The 22,156-nt window shown below is 46.2% G+C and overlaps 1 protein-coding gene across 1 annotated transcript in view; it reads left to right on the top strand.

Annotated features, from left to right (window-relative positions):
• Positions 1-22,156, top strand: part of slc12a6 (solute carrier family 12 member 6) — a 29,188-nt gene that overhangs the window by 4,719 nt on the left and 2,313 nt on the right. Inside the window, 23 exon segments of the mRNA XM_084156416.1 lie at positions 6,679-6,773; positions 6,928-7,056; positions 7,508-7,654; positions 8,192-8,246; positions 9,448-9,578; positions 11,556-11,797; positions 12,162-12,280; positions 12,595-12,774; positions 12,857-13,021; positions 13,320-13,418; positions 13,789-13,846; positions 14,637-14,811; positions 14,894-15,012; positions 15,144-15,242; positions 16,017-16,136; positions 16,358-16,462; positions 16,722-16,890; positions 17,489-17,684; positions 17,943-18,112; positions 18,296-18,427; positions 19,522-19,582; positions 19,585-19,628; positions 21,804-22,075. Coding sequence (XP_084012542.1) covers positions 6,679-6,773; positions 6,928-7,056; positions 7,508-7,654; positions 8,192-8,246; positions 9,448-9,578; positions 11,556-11,797; positions 12,162-12,280; positions 12,595-12,774; positions 12,857-13,021; positions 13,320-13,418; positions 13,789-13,846; positions 14,637-14,811; positions 14,894-15,012; positions 15,144-15,242; positions 16,017-16,136; positions 16,358-16,462; positions 16,722-16,890; positions 17,489-17,684; positions 17,943-18,112; positions 18,296-18,427; positions 19,522-19,582; positions 19,585-19,628; positions 21,804-22,075 — 3,082 coding nt within the window.

Here is a 22,156-nt window from a genome sequence, read left to right as displayed (position 1 = left end):
GTTCTTCCACACCGATCTCGACAAACCATTTCTGTATGGACCTCGCTTTGTACACAGGGGCATTGTCATGCTGAAACAGGAAAGGGCTTTCCCCAAACTGTTGCCACAAAGTTGGAAGCACAGAATTGGCTAAAATGTAATTGTATGCTGTAGCATTAAGATTTCCCTTCACTGGAACTAAGGGGCCTAGCCCGAACCATGAAAAACAGCCCCAGACCATTATTCCTCCTCCACCAAACTTTACAGTTGGCACAATGCATTTGGGCAGGTAGCGTTCCCCTGGCATCCGCCAAACCCGGATTCGTCTGTCGGACTGCCAGATGGTGAAGCGTGATTCATTACTTCAGAGAATGTGTTTCCACTGCTCCAGAGTCCAATGGTGGCGAGCTTTACACCACTCCAGCCGTTGCTTGGCATTGTGCATGGTGATCTTAGGCTTGTGTGCTCGGTAGTTCCAAACTACGCGCTTCAGAACTCGCCGGTCCTGTTTTGTGAGCTTGTGTGGCCTACCACTTGCTCCTAGACGTTTCCACTTCACAATAACAACACTTACAGTTGAACGGGGCAGCTCTAGCAGGGCAGAAATTTGACGAACTGACTTGTTGGTAAGGTGGCATCCTTTGACTGTGCCACGTTGAAAGTCACTGAGCTCTTAAATAAAGCCATTCTACTGCCAATGTTTGTCTATGGAGATTGCATGACTGTGTGCTCGATTTTATACACCTGTCAGCAACGGGTGTGGCTGAAATGGCCAAATCCACTAATTTGAAGGGGTGTCCACATACTTTTGTATATATGCCTGTTGTTTGGGAGAGAAAATGCCTGTATCTACGAGCCATGGTGTGTGGGTGAGCAAGCATTTCATTAACACTTTATAGACAGAGGGTGATGCTTTGGTTATTTATATCAAGAAAGGAGAAAAGAAACATAACAAATCAATCAGGAATTGACTTGCTGATCTACAGAAGCACACACCGACACACACACACACACACACAGCTGAGACGATGCGGTGTACTGACTGAGCAGCCCTAACAGACAAAAGCAGTGGGGAGAGAGAGGCAGCTGTGTCATTTCAAGGAAGGTCAAGCGCGTGCAGAGATCGTTATTTTTAGTCCGTCTTGCCCACAAAGCAGTAATAGAAATTTGACAGACTCGCAACATGGATTCATTCACATCACACATTTTACCTCCAGACATCAGACACACGCACATGCAGGGTTACGCACACACACACACACACACACACACACACACACACACACACACACACACACACACACACACCTCAGGTGAGCACTATCTGGAGAGAGACCCCTTCCCAGGGGTACACACACACACAAAGAGTCTGTGCTTGTTGAAGTGTGATAAACTGAGGTATCAGGTAGAGGAGAGGTGTGTGTGTGTGTGCAGGGTGGTGCTGCCGGGGTGCGGCGGGGGAAGCCCGGAGGGGGCCTCTTTGGACTCAGAGATTTTTTGGCGTTTTTGAACACCATATATATATATGTTTTAGTCCACAGGGTGGTGCAGCACCTCTCTTCCATTCTTTGGGGAGAACCCTTTGTGTGTGTGTGTGTGTGTGTGTGTGTGTGTGTGTGTGTGTGTGTGTGTGTGTGTGTGTGTGTGTGTGGGAGAGTAGGAAAGGTTAGTTCTTCAGTCACCACCACAGGCTGTTCTTATCACCTTTGACTTGACCCTCCCCAGCCGATAAGGCTACCTTTGTGTGTGTTTGCTGGGGAGGGTGTGTTTGCTGGGGCGGTTGTGTTTGCTGGGGAGGGTGCGTTTGCTGGGGAGGGTGCGTTTCAAAATGTGAATGTTTCTTGGGAAATGTACACTGAGTGTACAAAACATTAGGAACACCTGCTCTTTCCATGACAGACTGACCAGGTGAAAGCTATGATCCGTTATTGATGTCACTTGTTAAATCCACTTCAATCAGTGTAGATGAAGGGGAGGAGACAGGTTAAAGAAGGATTTTTAAGCCTTGAGACATGGATTGTGTATGTGTGCCATTCAAAGGGTGAATGGGCAAAAAAAAATATTTAAGTGCCTTTGAACGGGGTATGGTAGTAGGTGCCAGGCGCACGGTTTTTGTCAAGAACTGCAACGCTGCTGAGTTTTTCATGCTCAACAGTTTCCAGTGTGAATCAAGAATGGTCCACCACCCAAAGGACATCCAGCCAACATGACACAACTGTATTTGTATTTATTAGGGATCACCATTAGCTGCCAAGGCAGCAGCTACTCTTGTTGGGGTCCAAACATATTAAAACACTTACATTACATATAAAACAAAATATAAATATAAATAACATTATTACACCACTACCTACAGTGAGGGGAAAAAAGTATTTGATCCCCTGCTGATTTTGTACGTTTGCCCACTGACAAAGGCATGATCAGTCTATAATTTTAATGTTAGGTTTATTTGAACAGTGAGAGACAGAATAACAACAACAAAATGAAAATAAAAACGCATGTCAAAAATGTTATAAATTGATTTGCATTTTAATGAGGGAAATAAGTATTTTACCCCTCTGCAAAACATGACTTAGTACTTGGTGGCAAAACCCTTGTTGGCAATCAGAGGTCAGACGTTTCTTGTAGTTGGCCACCAGGTTTGCACACATCTCAGGAGGGATTTTGTCCCACTCCTCTTTGCAGATTTTCTCCAAGTCATTAAGGTTTCAAGGCTGACGTTTGGCAACTCGAACCTTCAGCTCCCTCCACAGATTTTCTATGGGATTATGGTCTGGAGACTGGCTAGGCCACTCCAGGACCTTAATGTGCTTCTTCTTGAGCCACTCCTTTGTTGCCTTGGGCGTATGTTTTGGGTCATTGTCATGCTGGAATACCCATCCACGACCCATTTTCAATGCCCTGGCTGAGGGAAGGAGGTTCTCACCCAAGATTTGACGGTACATGTCGTCGTCCATCGTCCCTTTGATGCGGTGAAGTTGTCCTGTCCCCTTAGCAGAAAAACACCCCAAAGCATAATGTTTCCACCTCCATGTTTGACGGTGGGGATGGTGTTCTTGGGGTCATAGGCAGCATTCCTCCTCCTCCAAACACGGCAAGTTGAATTGATGCCAAAGAGCTCGATTTTGGTCTCATCTGACCACAACACTTTCACCCAGTTCTCCTCTGAATCATTCAGATGTTCATTGGCAAACTTCAGACGGCCCTGTATATGTGCTTTCTTGAGCAGGGGGACCTTGCGGGCGCTGCAGGATTTCAGTCCTTCACGGCGTAGTGTGTTACCAATTGTTTTCTTGGTGACTATGGTCCCAGCTACCTTGAGATCATTGACAAGATCCTCCCGCGTAGTTCTGGCCTGACTCCTCACCGTTCTCATGATCATTGCAACTCCACGAGGTGAAATCTTGCATGGAGCCCCAGGCAGAGGGAGATTGACAGTTATTTTGTGTTTCTTCCATTTGCGAATGATCACACCAACTGTTGTCACCTTCTCACCAAGCTGCTTGGCGATGGTCTTGTAGCCCATTCCAGCCTTGTGTAGGTCTACAATCTTGTCCCTGACATCCTTGGAGAGCTCTTTGGTCTTGGCCATGGTGGAGAGTTTGGAATCTGATTGATTGATTGCTTCTGTGGACAGGTGTCTTTTATACAGGTAACAAGCTGAGATTAAGACCACTCTGTTTAAGAGTGTGCTCCTAATCTCAGCTCGTTACCTGTATAAAAGACACCTGGGAGCCAGAAATCTTTCTGATTGAGAGGGGGTCAAATACTTATTTCCCTCATTAAAATGCTAATCAATTTATAAGATTTTTAACATGCGTTTTTCTGTATTTTTCTGTTGTTTTTCTGTCTCTCACTGTTCAAATGTATTTTTTTTCTCACCTTTATTTAACCAGGTAAGCCAGTTGACATTTACAACTGCGACCTGACCAAGATAAAGTCATAATAAACCTACCATTAAAATTATAGACTGATCATTTCTTTGTCAGTGGGCAAACATACAAAATCAGCAGGGGATCAAATACTTTTTTCCCTCACTGTATCTACAATACAAAATGTTTAATACCACTATACAACAATATCACAATGCGTATGCATGTGTCTATACCTTTGTGTGTGTCTCTTCACAGTCCCCGTTGTTCCATAAGGTGTATTTTTACCTTGCATCAGTTACCTGATGTGGAATAGAGTTCCATGTAGTCGTGGCTCTATGTAGTACTGTGCGCCTCCCATAGTCTGTTCTGGACTTGGGGACTGTGAAGAGACCTCTGGTGGCATGTCTTGTGGGGTATGCATGGGTGTCCGAGCTGTGTGCCAGTATTCCAAACAGACAGCTCAGTACATTCAGCTTGTCAACACCTCTTACAAAAACAAGCAGTGATGAAGTCAATCTCTCTTCCACTCTAAGCCAGGAGAGACTGACATGCACGTCATTAATGTTAGCTGTTCGTGTACTTTTAAGTGCCAGCCATGCTGCCCTGTTCTGAGCCAACTGCATTTTCACCAAGTCTCTCTTTGTGGCACCTGACCACACTACTGAACAGTAGTCTAGGTGCGACAAAACTAGGGCCTGTAGGACCTGCCTTGTTGATAGTGTTGTTAAGAAGGCAGAGCAGCGCTTAATTATGGACATACTTCTCCCCATCTTAGCTACTGTTGTATCAATATGCTTTGACCATGACAGTTTACAATCCAGGGTTACTCCAAGCAGTTTAGTCACCTCAATTTGCTCAATTTCCACATTATTCATTACGAGATGTAGTTTAGGTTTAGGGTTTAGTGAATGATTTGACTTTTTGGAAATAATGCTTTTAGTTTTGGAAATATTTAAGACTAACTTATTCCTCGCCACCCATTCCGAAACTAACTGCAACTCTTTGTTAAGTGTTGCAGTCATTTCAGTTGCTGTAGTAGCTGACGTGTTTAGTGTTGAGTCATCCGCATACATAGACACACTGGCTTTACTCAAAGCCAGTGGCATGTCGTTAGTAAAGATGGAAAAAAGAAAGGGGCCTAGACAGCTGCCCTGGGGAATTCCTGATTCTACCTGGATTAGGTTTGAGAGGCTTCCATTAAAGAACACCCTCTGTGTTCTGTTAGACAAGTAACTCTTTATCCACATTATAGCAGGGGGTGTAAAGCCATAACACATACGTTTTTCCAGCAGCAGAATATGATCGATAATGTCAAAAGCCGCACTGAAGTCTAACAAAACAGCCCCCACAATCATTTTATCATCAATTTCTCTCAGCCAATCATCAGTCATTTGTGTAAGTGCTGTGCTTGTTGAATGTACTTCTCTATAAGCATGCTGAAAGTTTGTTGTCAATTTGTTTACTGTAAAATAGCATTGTATCTGCTCAAACACCATTTTCCCCAATAGTTTACTAAGGGTTGGTAACAGGCTAATTGGTTGGCTATTTGAGCCAGTAAAGGGGGCTTTACTATTCTTAGGTAGCGGAATGACTTTTGCTTCCCTCCAAGCCTGGGGGCACACACATTCTAGTAGGCTTAAATTGAAAATATGGCAAATAGGAGTGGCAATATCGTCCGCTATTATCCTCAGTAATTATCCATCCAAGTTGTCAGACCCCGGTGGCTTGTCATTGTAAATAGACAACAATTATTTTTTCACCTCTTACACACTCACTTTACGGAATTCAAAATTACAATGCTTGTCTTTCATAGTTTGGTAAAAAATACTTGGATGTGTAGTGTCAGAAATTGTTGCTGGCATGTCATGCCTAAGTTTGCTAATCTTGCCAATGAAAAAATTATTAAAGTAGTTGGCAATATCAGTTGGTTTTGTGATGAATGAGCCGTCTGATTCAATGAATGATGGAGCTGAGTTTGCCTTTTTTTCCAAAATTTCATTTAAGGTGCTCCAAAGCTTTTTACTATAATTCTTTGTCATTTATCCTTGTTTCATAGTGTTGTTTCTTCTTCTTTTTATTCAGTTCAGTCACATGATTTCACAATTTGCAATATGTTTGCCAACCGGTTGTGCAGTCAGACTTATTTGCCATTCCTTTTGCCTCGTCCCTCTCAACCATACAATCTTTAAATTCCTCATCAATCCACGGGGATTTAACCGTTTTTACAGTCATTTTCTTAATGAGTGCATGCTTATTAGTAACTGGAATAAGCAATTTCCTCAACTGTGGGAAGCATTGGAGTCAGCATGGGCCAGCATCCCTGTGGAACGCTTTTGACACCTTGTAGAGTCCATGCCCAACAAATTGAGGCTGTTCAGAGGGCAAAAGGGGGTGCAACTCAATATTAGGAAGGTGTTCCTAATGTTTTGTACACTCTGGATAAGAGCGTCGGCTAACTGACTAAAATGTAAATGTATTTGTAGATGTTTGTGTGTCTGGGTTGCAATGCGTGAGACAAGGGTGTCACAAGGATCATGCCTGTGTGTGTGTGTTTTGTTCAAGACGCAGTGTGTTTGTAGACATTTACCTATGCATGTCTGTGAGACTGTCACACGCATTTGTGTGTGTGTGGTAGAGGAGAGGGAACTGAGAGTGCTGATTCAGGGCCGTGCTGACGGAGGTAGAACTTTTTTTTTCTCCCTCTTTCTCTCCTTCCTCTCTCTATTTCTCACTCTCCCTTCCGTCTCTCTCTCTCTCTCTCTCTCTCTCTCTCTCTCTCTCTCTCTCTCTCTCTCTCTCTCTCTCTCGCTCTCTCTCTCAGCAGGAGATGGCAATGCCAAAATGTCCAATGTCTACATCAACAACAGTCATGGGGTGGACGATGATGACTTCTACGACAGAAACCTGGCTCTCTTTGAGGTTAGAGCATCAATCAATAAATAAATCAACACTTTCAAGTGTTTGATGCACTCTGTTTTTATGAATATCTCATCATGTCTTTATCTCTCCTCTTTTGGCTCTCTCTGCCCTCCCCCTCTCGCTATTCCTCTTTCTCTCCCCCCTCCTCCTGCAGGAGGAGATGGACACTAGGCCGAAGGTATCTTCGCTCCTCAACCGTCTGGCCAACTACACCAACCTGACCCAGGGGGCCAGGGAGCACGAGGAGGCAGAGAGCATTGGAGAGAAGAGGAAGGCCTACAAGGTACACACCACTCTGACCCCTTTTATTCCTGGGATGGTACTTTGACCCCTGGCAGTAATATCTAAACGCTGTGATTCCCATGATGCTTTTAGGTTGTACTTTTGACTCCCTTGTTACTAACTGACGATTGCACTGACTTACAGCACCTTACATATACTGTAGAAGAGAATAGACCCAGGGATGTAAAATGTCTGACCGTTTATAAGATAACCTAATATAATCACACCTTGCACATCATAAATATGGTCAGGAGATTTTATTCTTTGGAAAATGCTTTGCTACGGTGTTCACTAATGAACAGGACCCTCATATCTAATGCTATGTCTGTCTCCCAGTCTCCTCAGATGGGTAAGTTCATGGGGGTGTACCTGCCCTGTCTGCAGAACATATTTGTGTTACGTTGTGCACTAATGAACACTAACCTTCCTATTCTCCTATGTGTGTCTCCCAGTCTCCCCAGATGGGTACGTTCATGGGGGTGTACCTGCCCTGTCTGCAGAACATATTCGGGGTGATCTTGTTCCTGCGTCTCACCTGGGTGGTGGGAACTGCCGGGGTGCTGCAGGCCCTCTGCATCGTCTTCATATGCTGCTGCTGCGTGAGGATAACACACACACACACACACACACACACACACACTCACAGACACTTGCAGACACACACACACACACACACACACACACACACACAGTTTATTTGAATCCACCAATCACATTACAGTCGAGAAGGATTCAAACATTTCATAGGTCATGGATATATGGACACTTATGGATACAGGAAGCACCTTCTTCATTGACGATGGCAGTTACAACGGGTGGGCTTAAGTTATGTTAGTAGATTGCCATGTTTTGGCACAGAGCTGCAGCACTCATGTCTACTCCCGGCGAACACACACGGACACACACACACAGAAGTGGCAACACACACGGACAGATACAGATGCAGACACACACATATACTCATTTAGCAGACACTCTTATCCAGAGCGACTTAGTCAGACACACACAGAAAGTGTTTTAAGATAAGAGAACAGGAAGGAGATCATTGAAACAGGCCTGTTATGAGCAGTGCCCTGTAGATGGCGATTAGCAAGTATCTTTATATATACAGCTACTGCTCCTCTCTCATTCCACAGACTTTACTGACTGCTATCTCAATGAGTGCCATCGCCACCAATGGAGTTGTACCAGGTATTCCCTCCATCTCTCTCTCTCTTGTTGTCATCCAAGTGTATGTTTAATCATGTTTGTTAGGGTTTTAAAATGTCTGGTTACTTACTCCAGAATTCCCAGGTTTTCAGGACTTTTGGGAAAGTTATCTGAATTTTGCAACTCTGTCTCAGTGATGTATGTGTCAGACCTGGGTTCAAATACTATTTGAAATCTTTAAAAAATACTTTTAGCTTTTGGTGTGTAGTCTGGCAGTTTTATGACTATTCTATCGCTTCCATTGCTCCAGGCAAGATAAAGAAAAAATATTTGAAATCATTTCAAATTATATTTGAACCCAGGTCGGGTTTGTCTGTGTTCGTTCTAACGTCTGATCTGTCTCTGCCTCTCCCCTCTCTGACTGTACACATTGAAACATAGTGTCCTCCCCCATCAATACCATTCACCTCTAGTAAAACCATAGAAATAGAACAAGTAATGAAACACACATAATAAATTAATAATGAATAATACAATCTTTCTAATTCTGAGTGAAACAACACTCACACTGGAAATATCCCAAATGTCAAAGTTGTCGTTGAACAATTCTAACATATTCTTTTGATATTTGAATATGAAGAAAATCAATTTCAGTTGATTTGAACGATTACATCTGACAACATTGTAGTTAGCATCAGTAACATGCTCTAAGTCCTTACAAAATCCATGCTTCTTCTCTCTGCAAAGCTACATTTCTTCCATTGATCTCCCTCATCTATGGGCCCTGGTCAAAAGTAGTGCACTATATAGGGAATAGGATGCCATTTGGGACTCAACCTTTGCTCATTGCTACAGTCTTAATGTGTTGTCTCTCATCATCATAATACTGTACTGTTCTACTCTCTTCCATGCTCTTTCTCCTTCTCTCCCTTTTTGTCTTCCGTAACGCCCATAATGATACTAACACCCATCCCATTACTTCTCTCCCTCCCTCCCACCCCCTCCTTCTCCATCCCTCTCTCTTTACTTCTCTCCCTCCCACCCCCTCCTTCTCTATCCGTCTCTTCTCTCCCTCCCACCCCCTCCCTCTCCATCACTCTCTCTTTACTTCTCTCCCTCCCACCCCCTCCTTCTCCATCCCTCTTTTCTCTCTCTTCCCCCCTCCTCCCCCACCCCTTCCCCTTCTCTGTCTCTTCTCTCTCCCTCCCCCCATCTTGCGTTCCCCCTCTTCTCTCCTCTCCAGCAGGCGGTTCCTACTTCATGATCAGTCGTTCTCTGGGGCCAGAGTTTGGGGGGGCGGTGGGGCTGTGCTTCTACCTGGGCACCACTTTCGCCGGGGCCATGTACATCCTGGGAGCCATCGAGATCCTGCTGGTGGGTGGGAGAGCCTTCGTTGCCCCCTCCTCTTCCTCACCATCATTATAACCATCATTATCATCATCATTATAATGTCATTATCATCATCATTATAATGTCATTATCATCATCATTATAACCATCATTATCATCATTATAACCATCATTATAACCGCCATCAAATGTCTCTGATATTCATTATCATCGTTATTGTATGTTCATGTTGACTGTATACAGTGCATTCGGAAAGTATTCAGACCCCTTGACTTTTTCCACATTTTGTTAGGTTTCAGCCTTATTCTAAAGTTGATTAAATTGTTTTTTCCCCTCATTAATCTCCACACAATACCCCATAATGACAAAGCAAAAACAGGTTTTTAGAATTTTTGGCAAATGAATTAAAAATAAACAACAGAAATATATTTACATAAGTATTCAGACCCTTTACTCAGTACTTTGTTGAAGCACCTTTGGCAGCGATTACAGCCTCAAGTCTTCTTGAGTATGACGCTACAAGCTTGGCACACCTGTATTTGGGGAGTTTCTCCCATTCTTCTCTGCAGATCCTCTCAAGCTATGTCAGGTTGGATGGGGAGTGTCGCTGCACAGCTATTTTCAGGTCTCCAGAGATGTTCGATTGGGTTCAAGTCCGGGCTCTGGCTGGGCCGCTCAAGAACATTCAGAGACTTGTCCCGAAGCCACTCCTGTGTTGTCTTGGCTGTGTGCTTCGGGTTGTTGTCCTGTTGGAAGGTGAACCTTCGCCTCAGTCTGAGGTCCTGAGTGCTCTGGAGCAGGTTTTCATCAAGGATCTCTCTATACTTTGCTCCGTTCATCTTTCCCTCGATCCTGACTAGTCTCCCAGTCCCTGCCGCTGAAAAACATCCCCACAGCATGATGCTGCCACCACCATGCCTAACCATAGGGATGGTGCCAGGTTTCCTCCAGACGTGACGCTTGGCATTCAGGCTAAAGAGTTCAATTTGGTTTCTTCAGACCAGAGAATCTTGTTTCTCATGGTCTGAGAGTCCTTTAGGTGCCTTTTGGCAAACTCCAAGCGGGCTGTGATGTGCCTTTTAATGAGGAGTGGCTTCTGTCTGGCCACGCTACCATAAAGGCCTGATTGGTGGAGTGCTGCAGAGATGGTTGTCCTTCTGGAAGGTTCTCCCATCTCCACAGAGGAACTCTGGAGCTCTGTCAGAGTGACCATCGGGTTCTTGGTCACCTCCCTGACCAGGCCCCTTCTCCCCAATTGCTCAGGTTGGCCAGGCGGCCAACACTACGAAGAGTCTTGGTGGTTCCAAACTTCTTCCATTTAAGAATGATGGAGGCCACTGTGTTCTTGGGGATCTTCAATGCTGCAGAAATGATTTAGTACCCTTCCCCAGATCTGTGCCTCGACACAATCCTGTCTGGGAGCTCTACGGACAATTCCTTCGACCTCATGGCTTGGTTTTTGCTCTGACATGCACTGTCAACTGTGGGACTTTATATACACAGGTGTGTGCCTTTCCAAATCATGTCCAGTCAATTGAATTTACCACAGGTGGACTCCAATCAAGTTGTCGAAACATCTCTAGGATGATCAATGGAAACAGGATGCACCTGAGCTCAATTTCGAGTCTCATAGCAAAGGGTCTGAATACTTATGTAAATGAGGTATTTCAGTTTTTAATTTTTAATACATTTGCAAAAATGTCATTATGGGGTATTGTGTGTAGATTGATGAGGAAAGCAATCAATTTAATCTACTTTAGAATAAAGCTGTAACGTAACAAAATGTGGAAAAAGTCAAGGGGTCTGAATACTTTCCCAATGCACTGTAAGTGTTCACATTACACGGACAGTTTTGTCAGCATGGGCATTCATATATACCATATGTATCTCCGGCATCTACTCCCCCTCACCAATCCATATATATTGTTTGATTTTGAGTGTATGTTATCTTAACCCCCCCTCCCCCCTTCTCCCCCCCCCCCCCCCCCCCCCCCCTCCCAGATGTACATCGCCCCATGGGCGGCCATCTTTGTCTCCAGCGGTCCGGACGGTGAGGGAGCAGCCATGTTGAACAACATGAGGGTCTACGGCACCATCTTCCTCCTCCTCATGGCGTTACTGGTCTTTGTCGGCGTCAAATATGTCAACAAGCTGGCGTCTGTCTTCCTGGCCTGTGTTATCATCTCAATCCTGTCCATCTACACCGGAGCGCTGGTCTCTGCCTTCAGCCCACCCAGTTTCCCGTGAGTTCCTCCTTTGTGATGGTAGAACGGTTTGATTGACAGATTCATGGTATTATCAGAGTTGATTATGGGTTCCATTTTAGTCTCAAAGAAATAAGAAACTAATCTGATGTGTTTCCATTGACATGCCTGATTACACTTTCATCGGCAGTAACACCAGGGAGAAACCTGAGAACGTTGTAACCACTCTCATTGAAACATACACGTACCCTTATTGACCCATTGTATCTGTCAAGAATTTCACACCACCCTTACTGCCAAACACTTAAACTTGACTGATGCCCTAATCGACCAATCTGTTCACTGTCGTCTCTGTGATTGACCAATCCCGTGCTCTAATCCTCTCCTCCTCCCTCCTCCTCAGGGTGTGTATGCTGGGTAACCGTACCCTGTCAGGACACATCCTCCATGATAGTCCCTGTGCCAAGACCACCCTGCCCAAAGAACCACCCAGACCTGTGGATACCAACCTTACACTCGCAGGTAAGACCATCAATATTACCTTTCAATTTGAAAAAATGCCATAGTCAATTATAATGAGAAACATTTTTATGTGCTAATGTTAACCCTCAGTTCTCTCTCGGTCGATTCTGTTTGGCATCTCACTATGGGACACGCCCACTTGCGGGTCATTTGCTGAAGCCTTAATCAATCACGCCTAACAGGCCAATCAAGACTTTGAAGGTGTTAGATCTGCCTGCCATTCTAACACTGTTAGAATTCCTCATTCTCCACCTCTTTACTCGCTTGTTCATTATCGTCCCTAATATCAACTAATCAACCAATTATTCTCCTAGGAAACGGCACGGTGCCCTCAACCTTTGATCCCTCCCTGCCCTCCTCTGAGGCGACCACGGCCCTGTGGCTGCAGTTCTGTGAAGGCCCAGACCTCAACGCTTCCTGTGACAACTACTTTACCCTCAGCAACATCTCTGAGATACCTGGCATACCAGGCCTGGCCAGTGGAGTTATCACAGGTACATTCTCTGTCTCTCTCTCTTTCTCTCGCTCTCTCTCTGTCTCTGTCTCTCTCTCTAATACTTTGTGTTCTCCCCATAGAGAACATATGGAGTGTTTACCTCAGTAAAGGGGACGTCCTGGAGAAAGGGTCACTCCCCTCGCCCAGACCCGCCCACCCACCCACCAATCGGCTGCCCTATGTCTTCGCTGACATCACCACCTCCTTCACGCTGTTGGTGGGAATCTTCTTCCCCTCAGTCACAGGTATTTTCCCTCCTCTTTTTGTCTCTCCTGATCCCAATACCTCCCTACCCTCTTGGACCTCTTGATGTTTATATCGGTATAAGCCGTGCAGCGGTGGAGCTCCCACCATAATGTGTACAGCTCTGCAGAAACAGAGGGGAGGGGTAGGGAGGGATTTGGGACAGGCTGTCCCAGCTGTAAAATTATTTGTGGCTTCATACACCAACCCTGTTGTGACACAAGTCTCTCTCTCTTTCTCTCTCTCTCTCTTTCTCTCTCTCCCGCATCACTATATTCCTTCCACTTCTCCCCTCTCCAGGTATAATGGCTGGTTCTAACCGGTCTGGGGACCTGAAAGATGCTCAGCGATCCATCCCCATAGGAACCATCATGGCCATCCTCACTACGTCCCTCGTCTGTATCCTTCACTATGGACAATAAAGCTTTCAGATTTCGAATTGAGAATATCTATCTGGTTGTGTCCGAATTGACACCCTATTACCTACATAGTGCACTACATTTGACTAGGGCTCTTGTCAAAAGTAGTTCAGTGTTTAGGGGGACATTTCAGACACAACCTAGAACAAAGCTTTTGTATTTTGAATTGAAAATATGTCACATCTAAACTCTGTCCTAATCTTAGAATTAGAATGATTCTAGTTACACACACCTGCATACTGCTTAGTGTGTGGTAATGGGTTGATATTGGGACAGAGTTCAGGACTCTGTTGTGTTGTGGTTTAGGTGTGATGTGACTAGTGGGTTACTTACCTGAGTGGCCTGGACAGACCTGAGCAGTGTGGTGCTGTTTGGAGCCTGCATCGAAGGAGTGGTGCTCAGAGACAAGTTAGTATATTGTTGTCTGTTTGTGTGTGTTTCAGGGTGAGGTTCATTTAAATTCAGTCAATTTAGGAAGTAAACTGAAATTGATGTGTGTCTTGGCCTTCTTAGGACAAATTCTGTGGTCACACTAACTGACCTGTCTGTCTGTCTGAAGGTTTGGAGACTCAGTGAAGTCACACTAACTGACCTGTCTGTCTGTCTGATGGTTTGGAGACTCCGTGAAGTCACACTAACTGACCTGTCTGTCTGATGGTTTGGAGACTCCGTGAAGTCACACTAACTGACCTGTCTGTCTGATGGTTTGGAGACTCCGTGAAGTCACACTAACTGACCTGTCTGTCTGTCTGTAGGTTTGGAGACTCAGTGAAGTCACACTAACTGACCTGTCTGTCTGTCTGAAGGTTTGGAGACTCCGTGAAGTCACACTAACTGACCTGTCTGTCTGTCTGATGGTTTGGAGACTCAGTGAAGTCACACTAACTGACCTGTCTGTCTGATGGTTTGGAGACTCAGTGAAGTCACACTAACTGACCTGTCTGTCTGATGGTTTAGAGACTCAGTGAAGTCACACTAACTGACCTGTCTGTCTGTCTGATGGTTTGGAGACTCAGTGAAGTCACACTAACTGACCTGTCTGTCTGATGGTTTGGAGACTCAGTGAAGTCACACTAACTGACCTGTCTGTCTGATGGTTTGGAGACTCAGTGAAGTCACACTAACTGACCTGTCTGTCTGTCTGAAGGTTTGGAGACTCAGTGAAGTCACACTAACTGACCTGTCTGTCTGTCTGTAGGTTTGGAGACTCGGTGAAGGGAAACCTGGTGGTGGGAACCCTGTCTTGGCCCTCCCCCTGGGTCATTGTGATTGGCTCCTTCTTCTCGACGTGCGGCGCTGGCCTCCAATCACTGACGGGCGCTCCCCGCCTCCTCCAGGCCATCGCCAAGGACAACATCATCCCCTTCCTCAGGGTGAGATATACTACAACACTCGTTTATCTATCTCCTTTCTCTCTCTCTCTCTCTCTGATGTTATAATGTTCTCTCTGTCCAGGTTTTTGGTCATGGCAAGGCAAATGGAGAGCCTACCTGGGCTCTGCTCCTGACAGCTCTGATCGCTGAGCTGGGAATCCTCATTGCTTCTCTGGACCTGGTGGCACCCATCCTCTCCATGTGAGTGTGTGTTTCTTGGAGAGAGAGCGAGAAAGTGTGTGTGTGTGTGCATGAGAGTGATTGTGCGTTTGTCTGAGTGTATGGATAATGATCCAGTGGAGCCTGAGTCCCACATCTCCCTCTCTCTGTAGGTTCTTCCTGATGTGCTATCTGTTTGTCAACCTGGCCTGTGCTCTGCAGACGCTCCTGAGAACTCCCAACTGGAGACCACGCTTCTCCTACTACCACTGGTATGCATACGCATCAGTGGAGGCTGGTGGGAGGAGCTATAGGAGGATGGGCTCATTGTAAAGACTGGAATGGAATCAAAGGAACAGTATCAAACATAAAATATATGGAAACCACGTTCCATCCATTCCATTCCAGCCATTACAATGAGCCCGTCCTACAGCTCCTCCCACCAGTCTCCTCTGTCACACACATTCTATATACTTTATGTACGCATCTCATTTTTATGAATGGAGAAGGACTTTTCAAGTGTGATTGACTATTTTCTATTTCTCTCTTTCTCAAGTGCGATCAGGGCTTGACATTACCTTTTTTTGTTGTCATAAATGGTCTGTAACACCGATCAATGTATGATGCAAGGAACCCCTTTACAAAATAAAATGCATTAGTATCTTTTTTTACCATAGAGAATCAGACAAAAATATTGGCTTCTCTGCATATTAAAGTATTTCTCAAAATACAACACTGCCCCTTTAAGGCTCTCCTGGAGGATGATTGGCCACCCTTGGTAGCCTATAAAATATTACAACATTACAATTACAATTGATCCCATTCTGATCGGAGTAATTGTTTTGATATTGCGATATTATAGTTTTTTTGACTTGTCCATTCAGACAACTTGAATCTATATTCTTCTTGTTCGACAATTTTATTTTTACTTGTCCTATTTATTTATTTTACTCGTCCCGGACAAGCATTAATGTTGAGCCCTGCGTGATGATTGATTATCTTCTCTCTCTCTGTCTCTCTCTCTCTGTCTGTCTCTCTCTCTCTAGGACCTTGTCATTTTTGGGTATGATCATCTGCTTGGCGCTGATGTTCATATCGTCATGGTACTATGCTATTGTTGCTATAGTGATTGCTGGCATGATCTACAAATACATCGAGTACCACGGGTAGGTTTCCATGGGGACCTGCTGGAACCAGCCAGTTGTATCGGTGTGTGTGTGTTTCAGATTTTGTGGTGTGTGTGTGGGCTTGTGTGAATGGAGGTCACAGAAATCCAAAAATATATTTTGTGAAGGAAGATGAATATATTTAGACAAAGTGTGGGTGTATGAGTTGTCTAATAATGTGTGTGTGTGTGTGTGTGTGTGTGACCCTGCGTGTGTTTCAGGGCAGAGAAGGAGTGGGGAGATGGTATCCGGGGTCTGTCCCTCAGCGCTGCTCGCTACGCCCTCTTGAGGTTGGAAGAGGGACCACCACACACCAAGAACTGGAGGTATAGTAGACACAACCACACACACACACACACACAGCCACACACACACACAGCCACACACACAACCTCATACACACACACACACACACACACACACATACAGCCATCTATACACACCAAGAACTGGAGGTAAAGTATAGCAGTATACCGTTAACAGCGACACGCACACACACACACACTCATGCACAACCACTCATGTATACACACCCAATCTCACGCCTTTACAATCTCACTCTCTCTCTCTCTCTCCCTCCTCCAGACCCCAGCTCTTAGTTCTATTGAAGTTAGATGAGGATGCCTATGTCAAGTCTCCCCGCCTGCTAACCTTTGCATCTCAGCTGAAGGCAGGTAAAGGTCTGACCATCGTAGGGACCGTCATCACTGGAAACTACCTCCACAGCTATGGAGAGGCACTGGCTGCAGAACAGGTCGGTCTCTCTTTTCTCTCTGTCTCGCTCTCTTGGTGCATTTCTCCAGAACTGTTTCAAAAATACCTCTTCTAACTTCCTCCCCTCATCTCTCCCCTCTTCTTCTCCCCCCTCTCTTTTACCCTCTTTCATGCTTCTAATTTTGTCTTTCTCTTTCAGACTCACCTGATGGATAAGGTGAAGGATCTGTAGGTGTATCGTGTTATAACAACTATTTATCTCTCTCTCTCGCTCCATCCCTCCCCTCTCTCTCTCTCTCATCTCTCTCTCTCCATCCCTCCCCCCTCTCTCTCTCTCCATTCCCTCTCTCGCTCTCATCCCTCCCCCCTCTCTCTCTCTCTCTCTCCATCCCTCCCCTCTCTCTCGCTCTCTCTCTCTCTCTCTCTCTCTCTCTCATCTCTCTCTCTCCATCCCTCCCCCCTCTCTCTCTCTCTCTCCATTCCCTCTCTCTCTCTCCATCCCTCCCCTCTCTCTCTCTCTCTCTCTCTCTCTCTCTCTCTCTCTCATCCCTCCTCTCTCTCTCTCTCTCTCTCTCTCTCTCTCTCTCTCTCTCTCGCTCTCTCTCTATATATCTCTCTCCCTCCCCTCCCTCCTGTAGACTCTGAAGCACCAGATGGACAAGGAGAAGGTGAAAGGGTTCTGTCAGTGTATTGTGGCTAACAAGGCCAGGGAGGGCATCAGTCACATGATCCAGTCCAGTGGGTTAGGAGGAATGAGGCACAACACTGTGGTTATGGGCTGGCCCCTGGCCTGGAGGCAGAGTGAGGATCCACAGTCCTGGAAGACCTTTATCAGTGAGTACAGTACAGGAGAGGAGAGGAGAGGAGAGGTGTGTGTGTGTGTGTGTGCTTGCTTTCTCATCAGGCATCACGGCAAAAGCCATGAGGCAAGGGGAAATCAAGAGGAATCATTGAATGGTACCATTACTGCCATCTGTTTGTCAAGCAAGGCAACTGGCCCTTTGAATTTGACTACCTGCTATCTAACTTTGAGCCATTGCAGTTTGACTAAACAGTGCCCCCTCTCTCTCTCTGTGTGCGTGCGTCCTCCAGACACGGTGCGTGTGACGACAGCGGCTCACCTGGCCCTACTTGTGCCCAAGAACATCTCTCTGTTCCCCGGCAACAGCGAGCCCTGCGCGGAGGGATACATTGATGTGTGGTGGATCGTCCACGACGGGGGCATGCTCATGCTACTGCCCTTCCTACTGAGGCAACACAAGGTCAGATAAAGGATGTGTTTGTGTCTACTACACTTTAAATCTGACATTTAGTCATATCATTTAGTCATATCATTTAGTCATATCATTTAGTCATATTTAGTCATATCATGCCATCGTCCTCTCGTAGAGAGAAAGGTTGTGTACACCTGTATGTGACTCATGTTGTTGTGTTTCCATCCCCAGGTGTGGCGTAAGTGTGCGATGCGTATCTTCACGGTGGCTCAGATGGAGGATAACTCTATTCAGATGAAGAAGGACCTGGCTACCTTCCTCTACCACCTCCGCATAGAGGCTGACGTTGAAGTGGTGGAGATGGTAGGTTTTTGCATAGACCTAATAATAACTTGAGACCCACGCACATTACTCAAACGTTCATGTAAAAATGCCGGAGCGTACTGTTGATCAAGAAATATTTTTGTATTTCGATATTGATCGCCAGCTAAGAGCTATATGTTAGGCTTTGTTCATTTGACCCATGAGAAACTGTCTTTCTCTCCCCCTCCCCCTCTCCTCTCTCCTCTCTACCCCTCTCCTCTCTACCTCTCTCCCTCTCCTCTCTACCCCCTTATTCTCTCCCCCCTCTCCCCTCTCCTCCCTCCCCCCTCTCCCCTCTCCTCTCTACCCCCCTCTCCTCTCCTCTCTACCACCTATTCTCTCCCCCTCTCCTCTCTCCCCTCTCTCCTCTCTACCCCCCTCTCCTCCCTCCCCCTCTCCTCTCTCCCCCTCCCCCCTCTGCTCTCTCCCCCTCTCCTCTCTCTCTCCCCTCTCTCCTCTCTACCCCCCTCTCCTCTCTCCCCCTCTCCTCTCTCTCTCCCCTCTCTCCTCTCTACCCCCCTCTCCTCTCTCCCCCTCTCCTCTCTCTCTCCCCTCTCTCCTCTCTCCCCCTCTCCTCTCTCTCTCCCCTCTCTCCTCTCTACCCCCCTCTCCTCTCTCCCCCTTCCCTGTCTCTCTCCCCTCTCTCCTCTCTACCCCCCTCTCCTCTCTCCCCTCTCTCCTCTCTACCCCCCTCTCCTCCCTCCCCCTCCCCCTCTCCTCTCTCCCCCTCCCCCCTCTCCTCTCTCCCCCTCTCCTCTCTACCCCCCTCTCCTCTCTCCCCCTCTCCTGTCTCTCTCTCCTCTCTACCCCCCTCTCCTCTCTCCCCTCTCTCCTCTCTACCCCCCCTCTCCTCTCTCCCCCTCTCCTCTCTCCCCTCTCTCCTCTCTACCCCCCTCTCCTCCCTCCCCCTCCCCCTCTCCTCTCTCCCCCTCCCCCCTCTCCTCTCTCCCCCTCTCCTCTCTACCCCCCTCTCCTCTCTCCCCCTCTCCTGTCTCTCTCCCCTCTCTCCTCTCTACCCCCCTCTCCTCTCTCCCCTTCTCCTCCCTCCCCCCTCTCCTCTCTCTCTCTCCTCTCCTCTCTCTCTCCTCTCCTAGCATAACAGTGACATCTCAGCCTACACCTATGAGAGGACTCTGATGATGGAGCAGAGGTCTCAGAGCTCAGACAGATGAGGCTGTCCAAGTCTGACCGAGAGAAAGAGGTGCGGATGCCTCAACAAGTGTGTTTGTTTCATAGTTCTGTTTCCATATGTGTGTGTGTGTGTGTGTGTGTCAGTGTGTGAGTGAAAGTTCATCTTCACCTCATCTGCCTATCGTTGTGTTCCTTAGCGAGTTCGCTGGAGTTTAGATGAAGTAAGTTTGCTGTCTGCTCAGTAGTAATTGACTCCCAGCTGTCTCGTAGACTACGTAGTGCTATCCTGCAGCCTACATATCTCTAGACATAAGCTGTCCTGTGTTAGAGAGTGTGTATCAGGGTCGTATTCAATAGGCACCGAACGGGAGAAAACGGACTGAAACAGGGAGGGGACGGCCTGAACTTGCCTAACAAGAAACACCCGTTTTTGTTTTCCGTTGCAAAACGTTTTGCTACGGTGTTCCTTAATGAATACCACCCTCTACTAGGGCTGGGTGATATGGCCTAAAAAACACATCATATTTCTTTTCAAACTTATGGCCGATTCACGATATATATCTCGATATATAAAAATAAAAAAATTATGACGTTTTCTCTAAATAGTCTTTGTTGCACAATTAAAGGACAATACACAGCATTTCAGACAGTCAGGAATAATCTAATTAATTTTGGGCTTATAAAATTATACCTAAGCTAAATATAAGCCTTCCACAACCATAAGACCCATTCATAATTTAATTATTTTAACTTGCTTTTTTGCAATAATCACTGATCTGGCTTTCAAGTCTGTATATGAAAATGCAACTTTTCTTACAAAAATAACTATGCACATCCACTAATAATGGTAGCAGGGATTATAGAAAATTAATTCCAGTCTCATAAACAATCTCTCAAGCACAAGCCCATGTGCTAGTGAGTAGCCAGCTAATCTTTCTATTTAAAGTCTAGCCAACTTGGATCTATTTGCTTGCTAACAAGGTAGAACAGTTGAACTGTTATTAATACACACTTCAGTCCGTCTCCAACAGTTTGAACAACAGCCTGTTCACTTTGTTTAGATATTTCAATCAAGTAGCCTACCTTGATAAGATGCTTATTTCTCAGAATGAGAACGAGTTGCCAATTCCTTATATAAATGTGTATTTTTATGGTCATTGCACATTTCTATATAAATGTGTATTTTTATGGTCATTGCACATTTCTTAACCACAGACTAGACAGCTAGCACATAACAGTCTGTGGTTAAAATGCCGATAGCAGTATATGGTACTGCAATGCTGCACGTGACAGAAAGTGAGCATTCATTTTCCACACTCATGTTCATTGATCCTCTGGTTTTAGTAGGGTCTGCTCTGTTCTACATTTTGGGAGTTGAGACATAAAAAGGGTATCGTTGGAAAGTTCTCGTCTATTACAGTAAAATAATGTCTCAAAGCGTTTCGGTGTCCATATGACAGATTCTGTTGGACCAAACCTCAAATGCAAATAGCGAGTTTAAACTGCTTGTTGTCAGAGAGGAAGAAGTGATCTTTAAGTCTTTTGAGTGGCAGGGGGAGGGGATTGGTGTCTGTGTGCAAGTGGGAAGGCACACAGCACAGAAGGAGGAGGGGCTTGGTGTCTGTGTGCGAGTGGGAAGGCACACAGCACAGAAGGAGGAGGGGCTTGGTGTCTGTGTGCGAGTGGGAAGGCACACAGCACAGAAGGAGGAGGGGCTTGGTGTCTGTGTGCGAATGGGAAGGCACACAGCACAGAAGGAGGAGGGGCTTGGTGTCTGTGTGCGAGTGGGAAGGTACACAGCACAGAAGGAGGAGGGGCTTGGTGTCTGTGTGCGAGTGGGAAGGTACACGGCACAGAAGGAGGAGGGGCTTGGTGTCTGTGTGCGAGTGGGAAGGTACACAGCACAGGAGGAGGAGGGGCTTGGTGTCTGTGTGCGAGTGGGAAGGTACACAGTACAGGAGGAGGAGGGGCTTGGTGTCTGTGTGCGAGTGGGAAGGTACACAGCACAGAAGGAGCGAAGGAGACGAGACCAAAAAGACAAAACGCTCATAAAAACATTAAATAAATTACCTTGATTCAGGCATTTGGAACATCGCGTTAAAACATATATTCAAATGAATTGGATATATCGCCCAGCCCGACCCTGTACTCAGTGACTGTGTGTCTTTTGTAGGTGTCTTTTTCTCCCAGGTGTGCGAGAGAGAGAGTATTTGTAAATGTGTGTGTTACACATTCTCTCCGTCAGGCCCAGTTAGTAAAGGACCGTAACTCCATGCTTCGGCTAACCAGCATTGGCTCTGACGATGACGAAGACACCGACGGGGGTGGAGGCCCCACAGGAAATGCCGAAAAGGGAGGAGGAGCAGCCGGAGGAAGGGAAAGGGATGGAGGGATGTCAGCCTCGGAGAACAGACGAGTCCACATGACCTGGACCAAGGAGAAAGCCTTGCAGTACAGAGCGACACACTCCGGCTGCAGTACGCCAGAGGGCTTCAGAGACATGCTCAGCATCAGGCCGTAAGTCACACACACACACACGCATGGACACACACACATGCATGCATGGACACACACACATGAATGGAGGTACACACACAA

This window comes from Coregonus lavaretus, assembly GCF_964263955.1.
Source record: "Coregonus lavaretus genome assembly, chromosome: 39".
Taxonomy (NCBI): Eukaryota; Metazoa; Chordata; class Actinopteri; order Salmoniformes; family Salmonidae; genus Coregonus; species Coregonus lavaretus.
The sequence above is the reverse complement of the archived record's forward strand: the minus strand, read 5'-3'. Positions and strand labels throughout refer to the sequence as shown.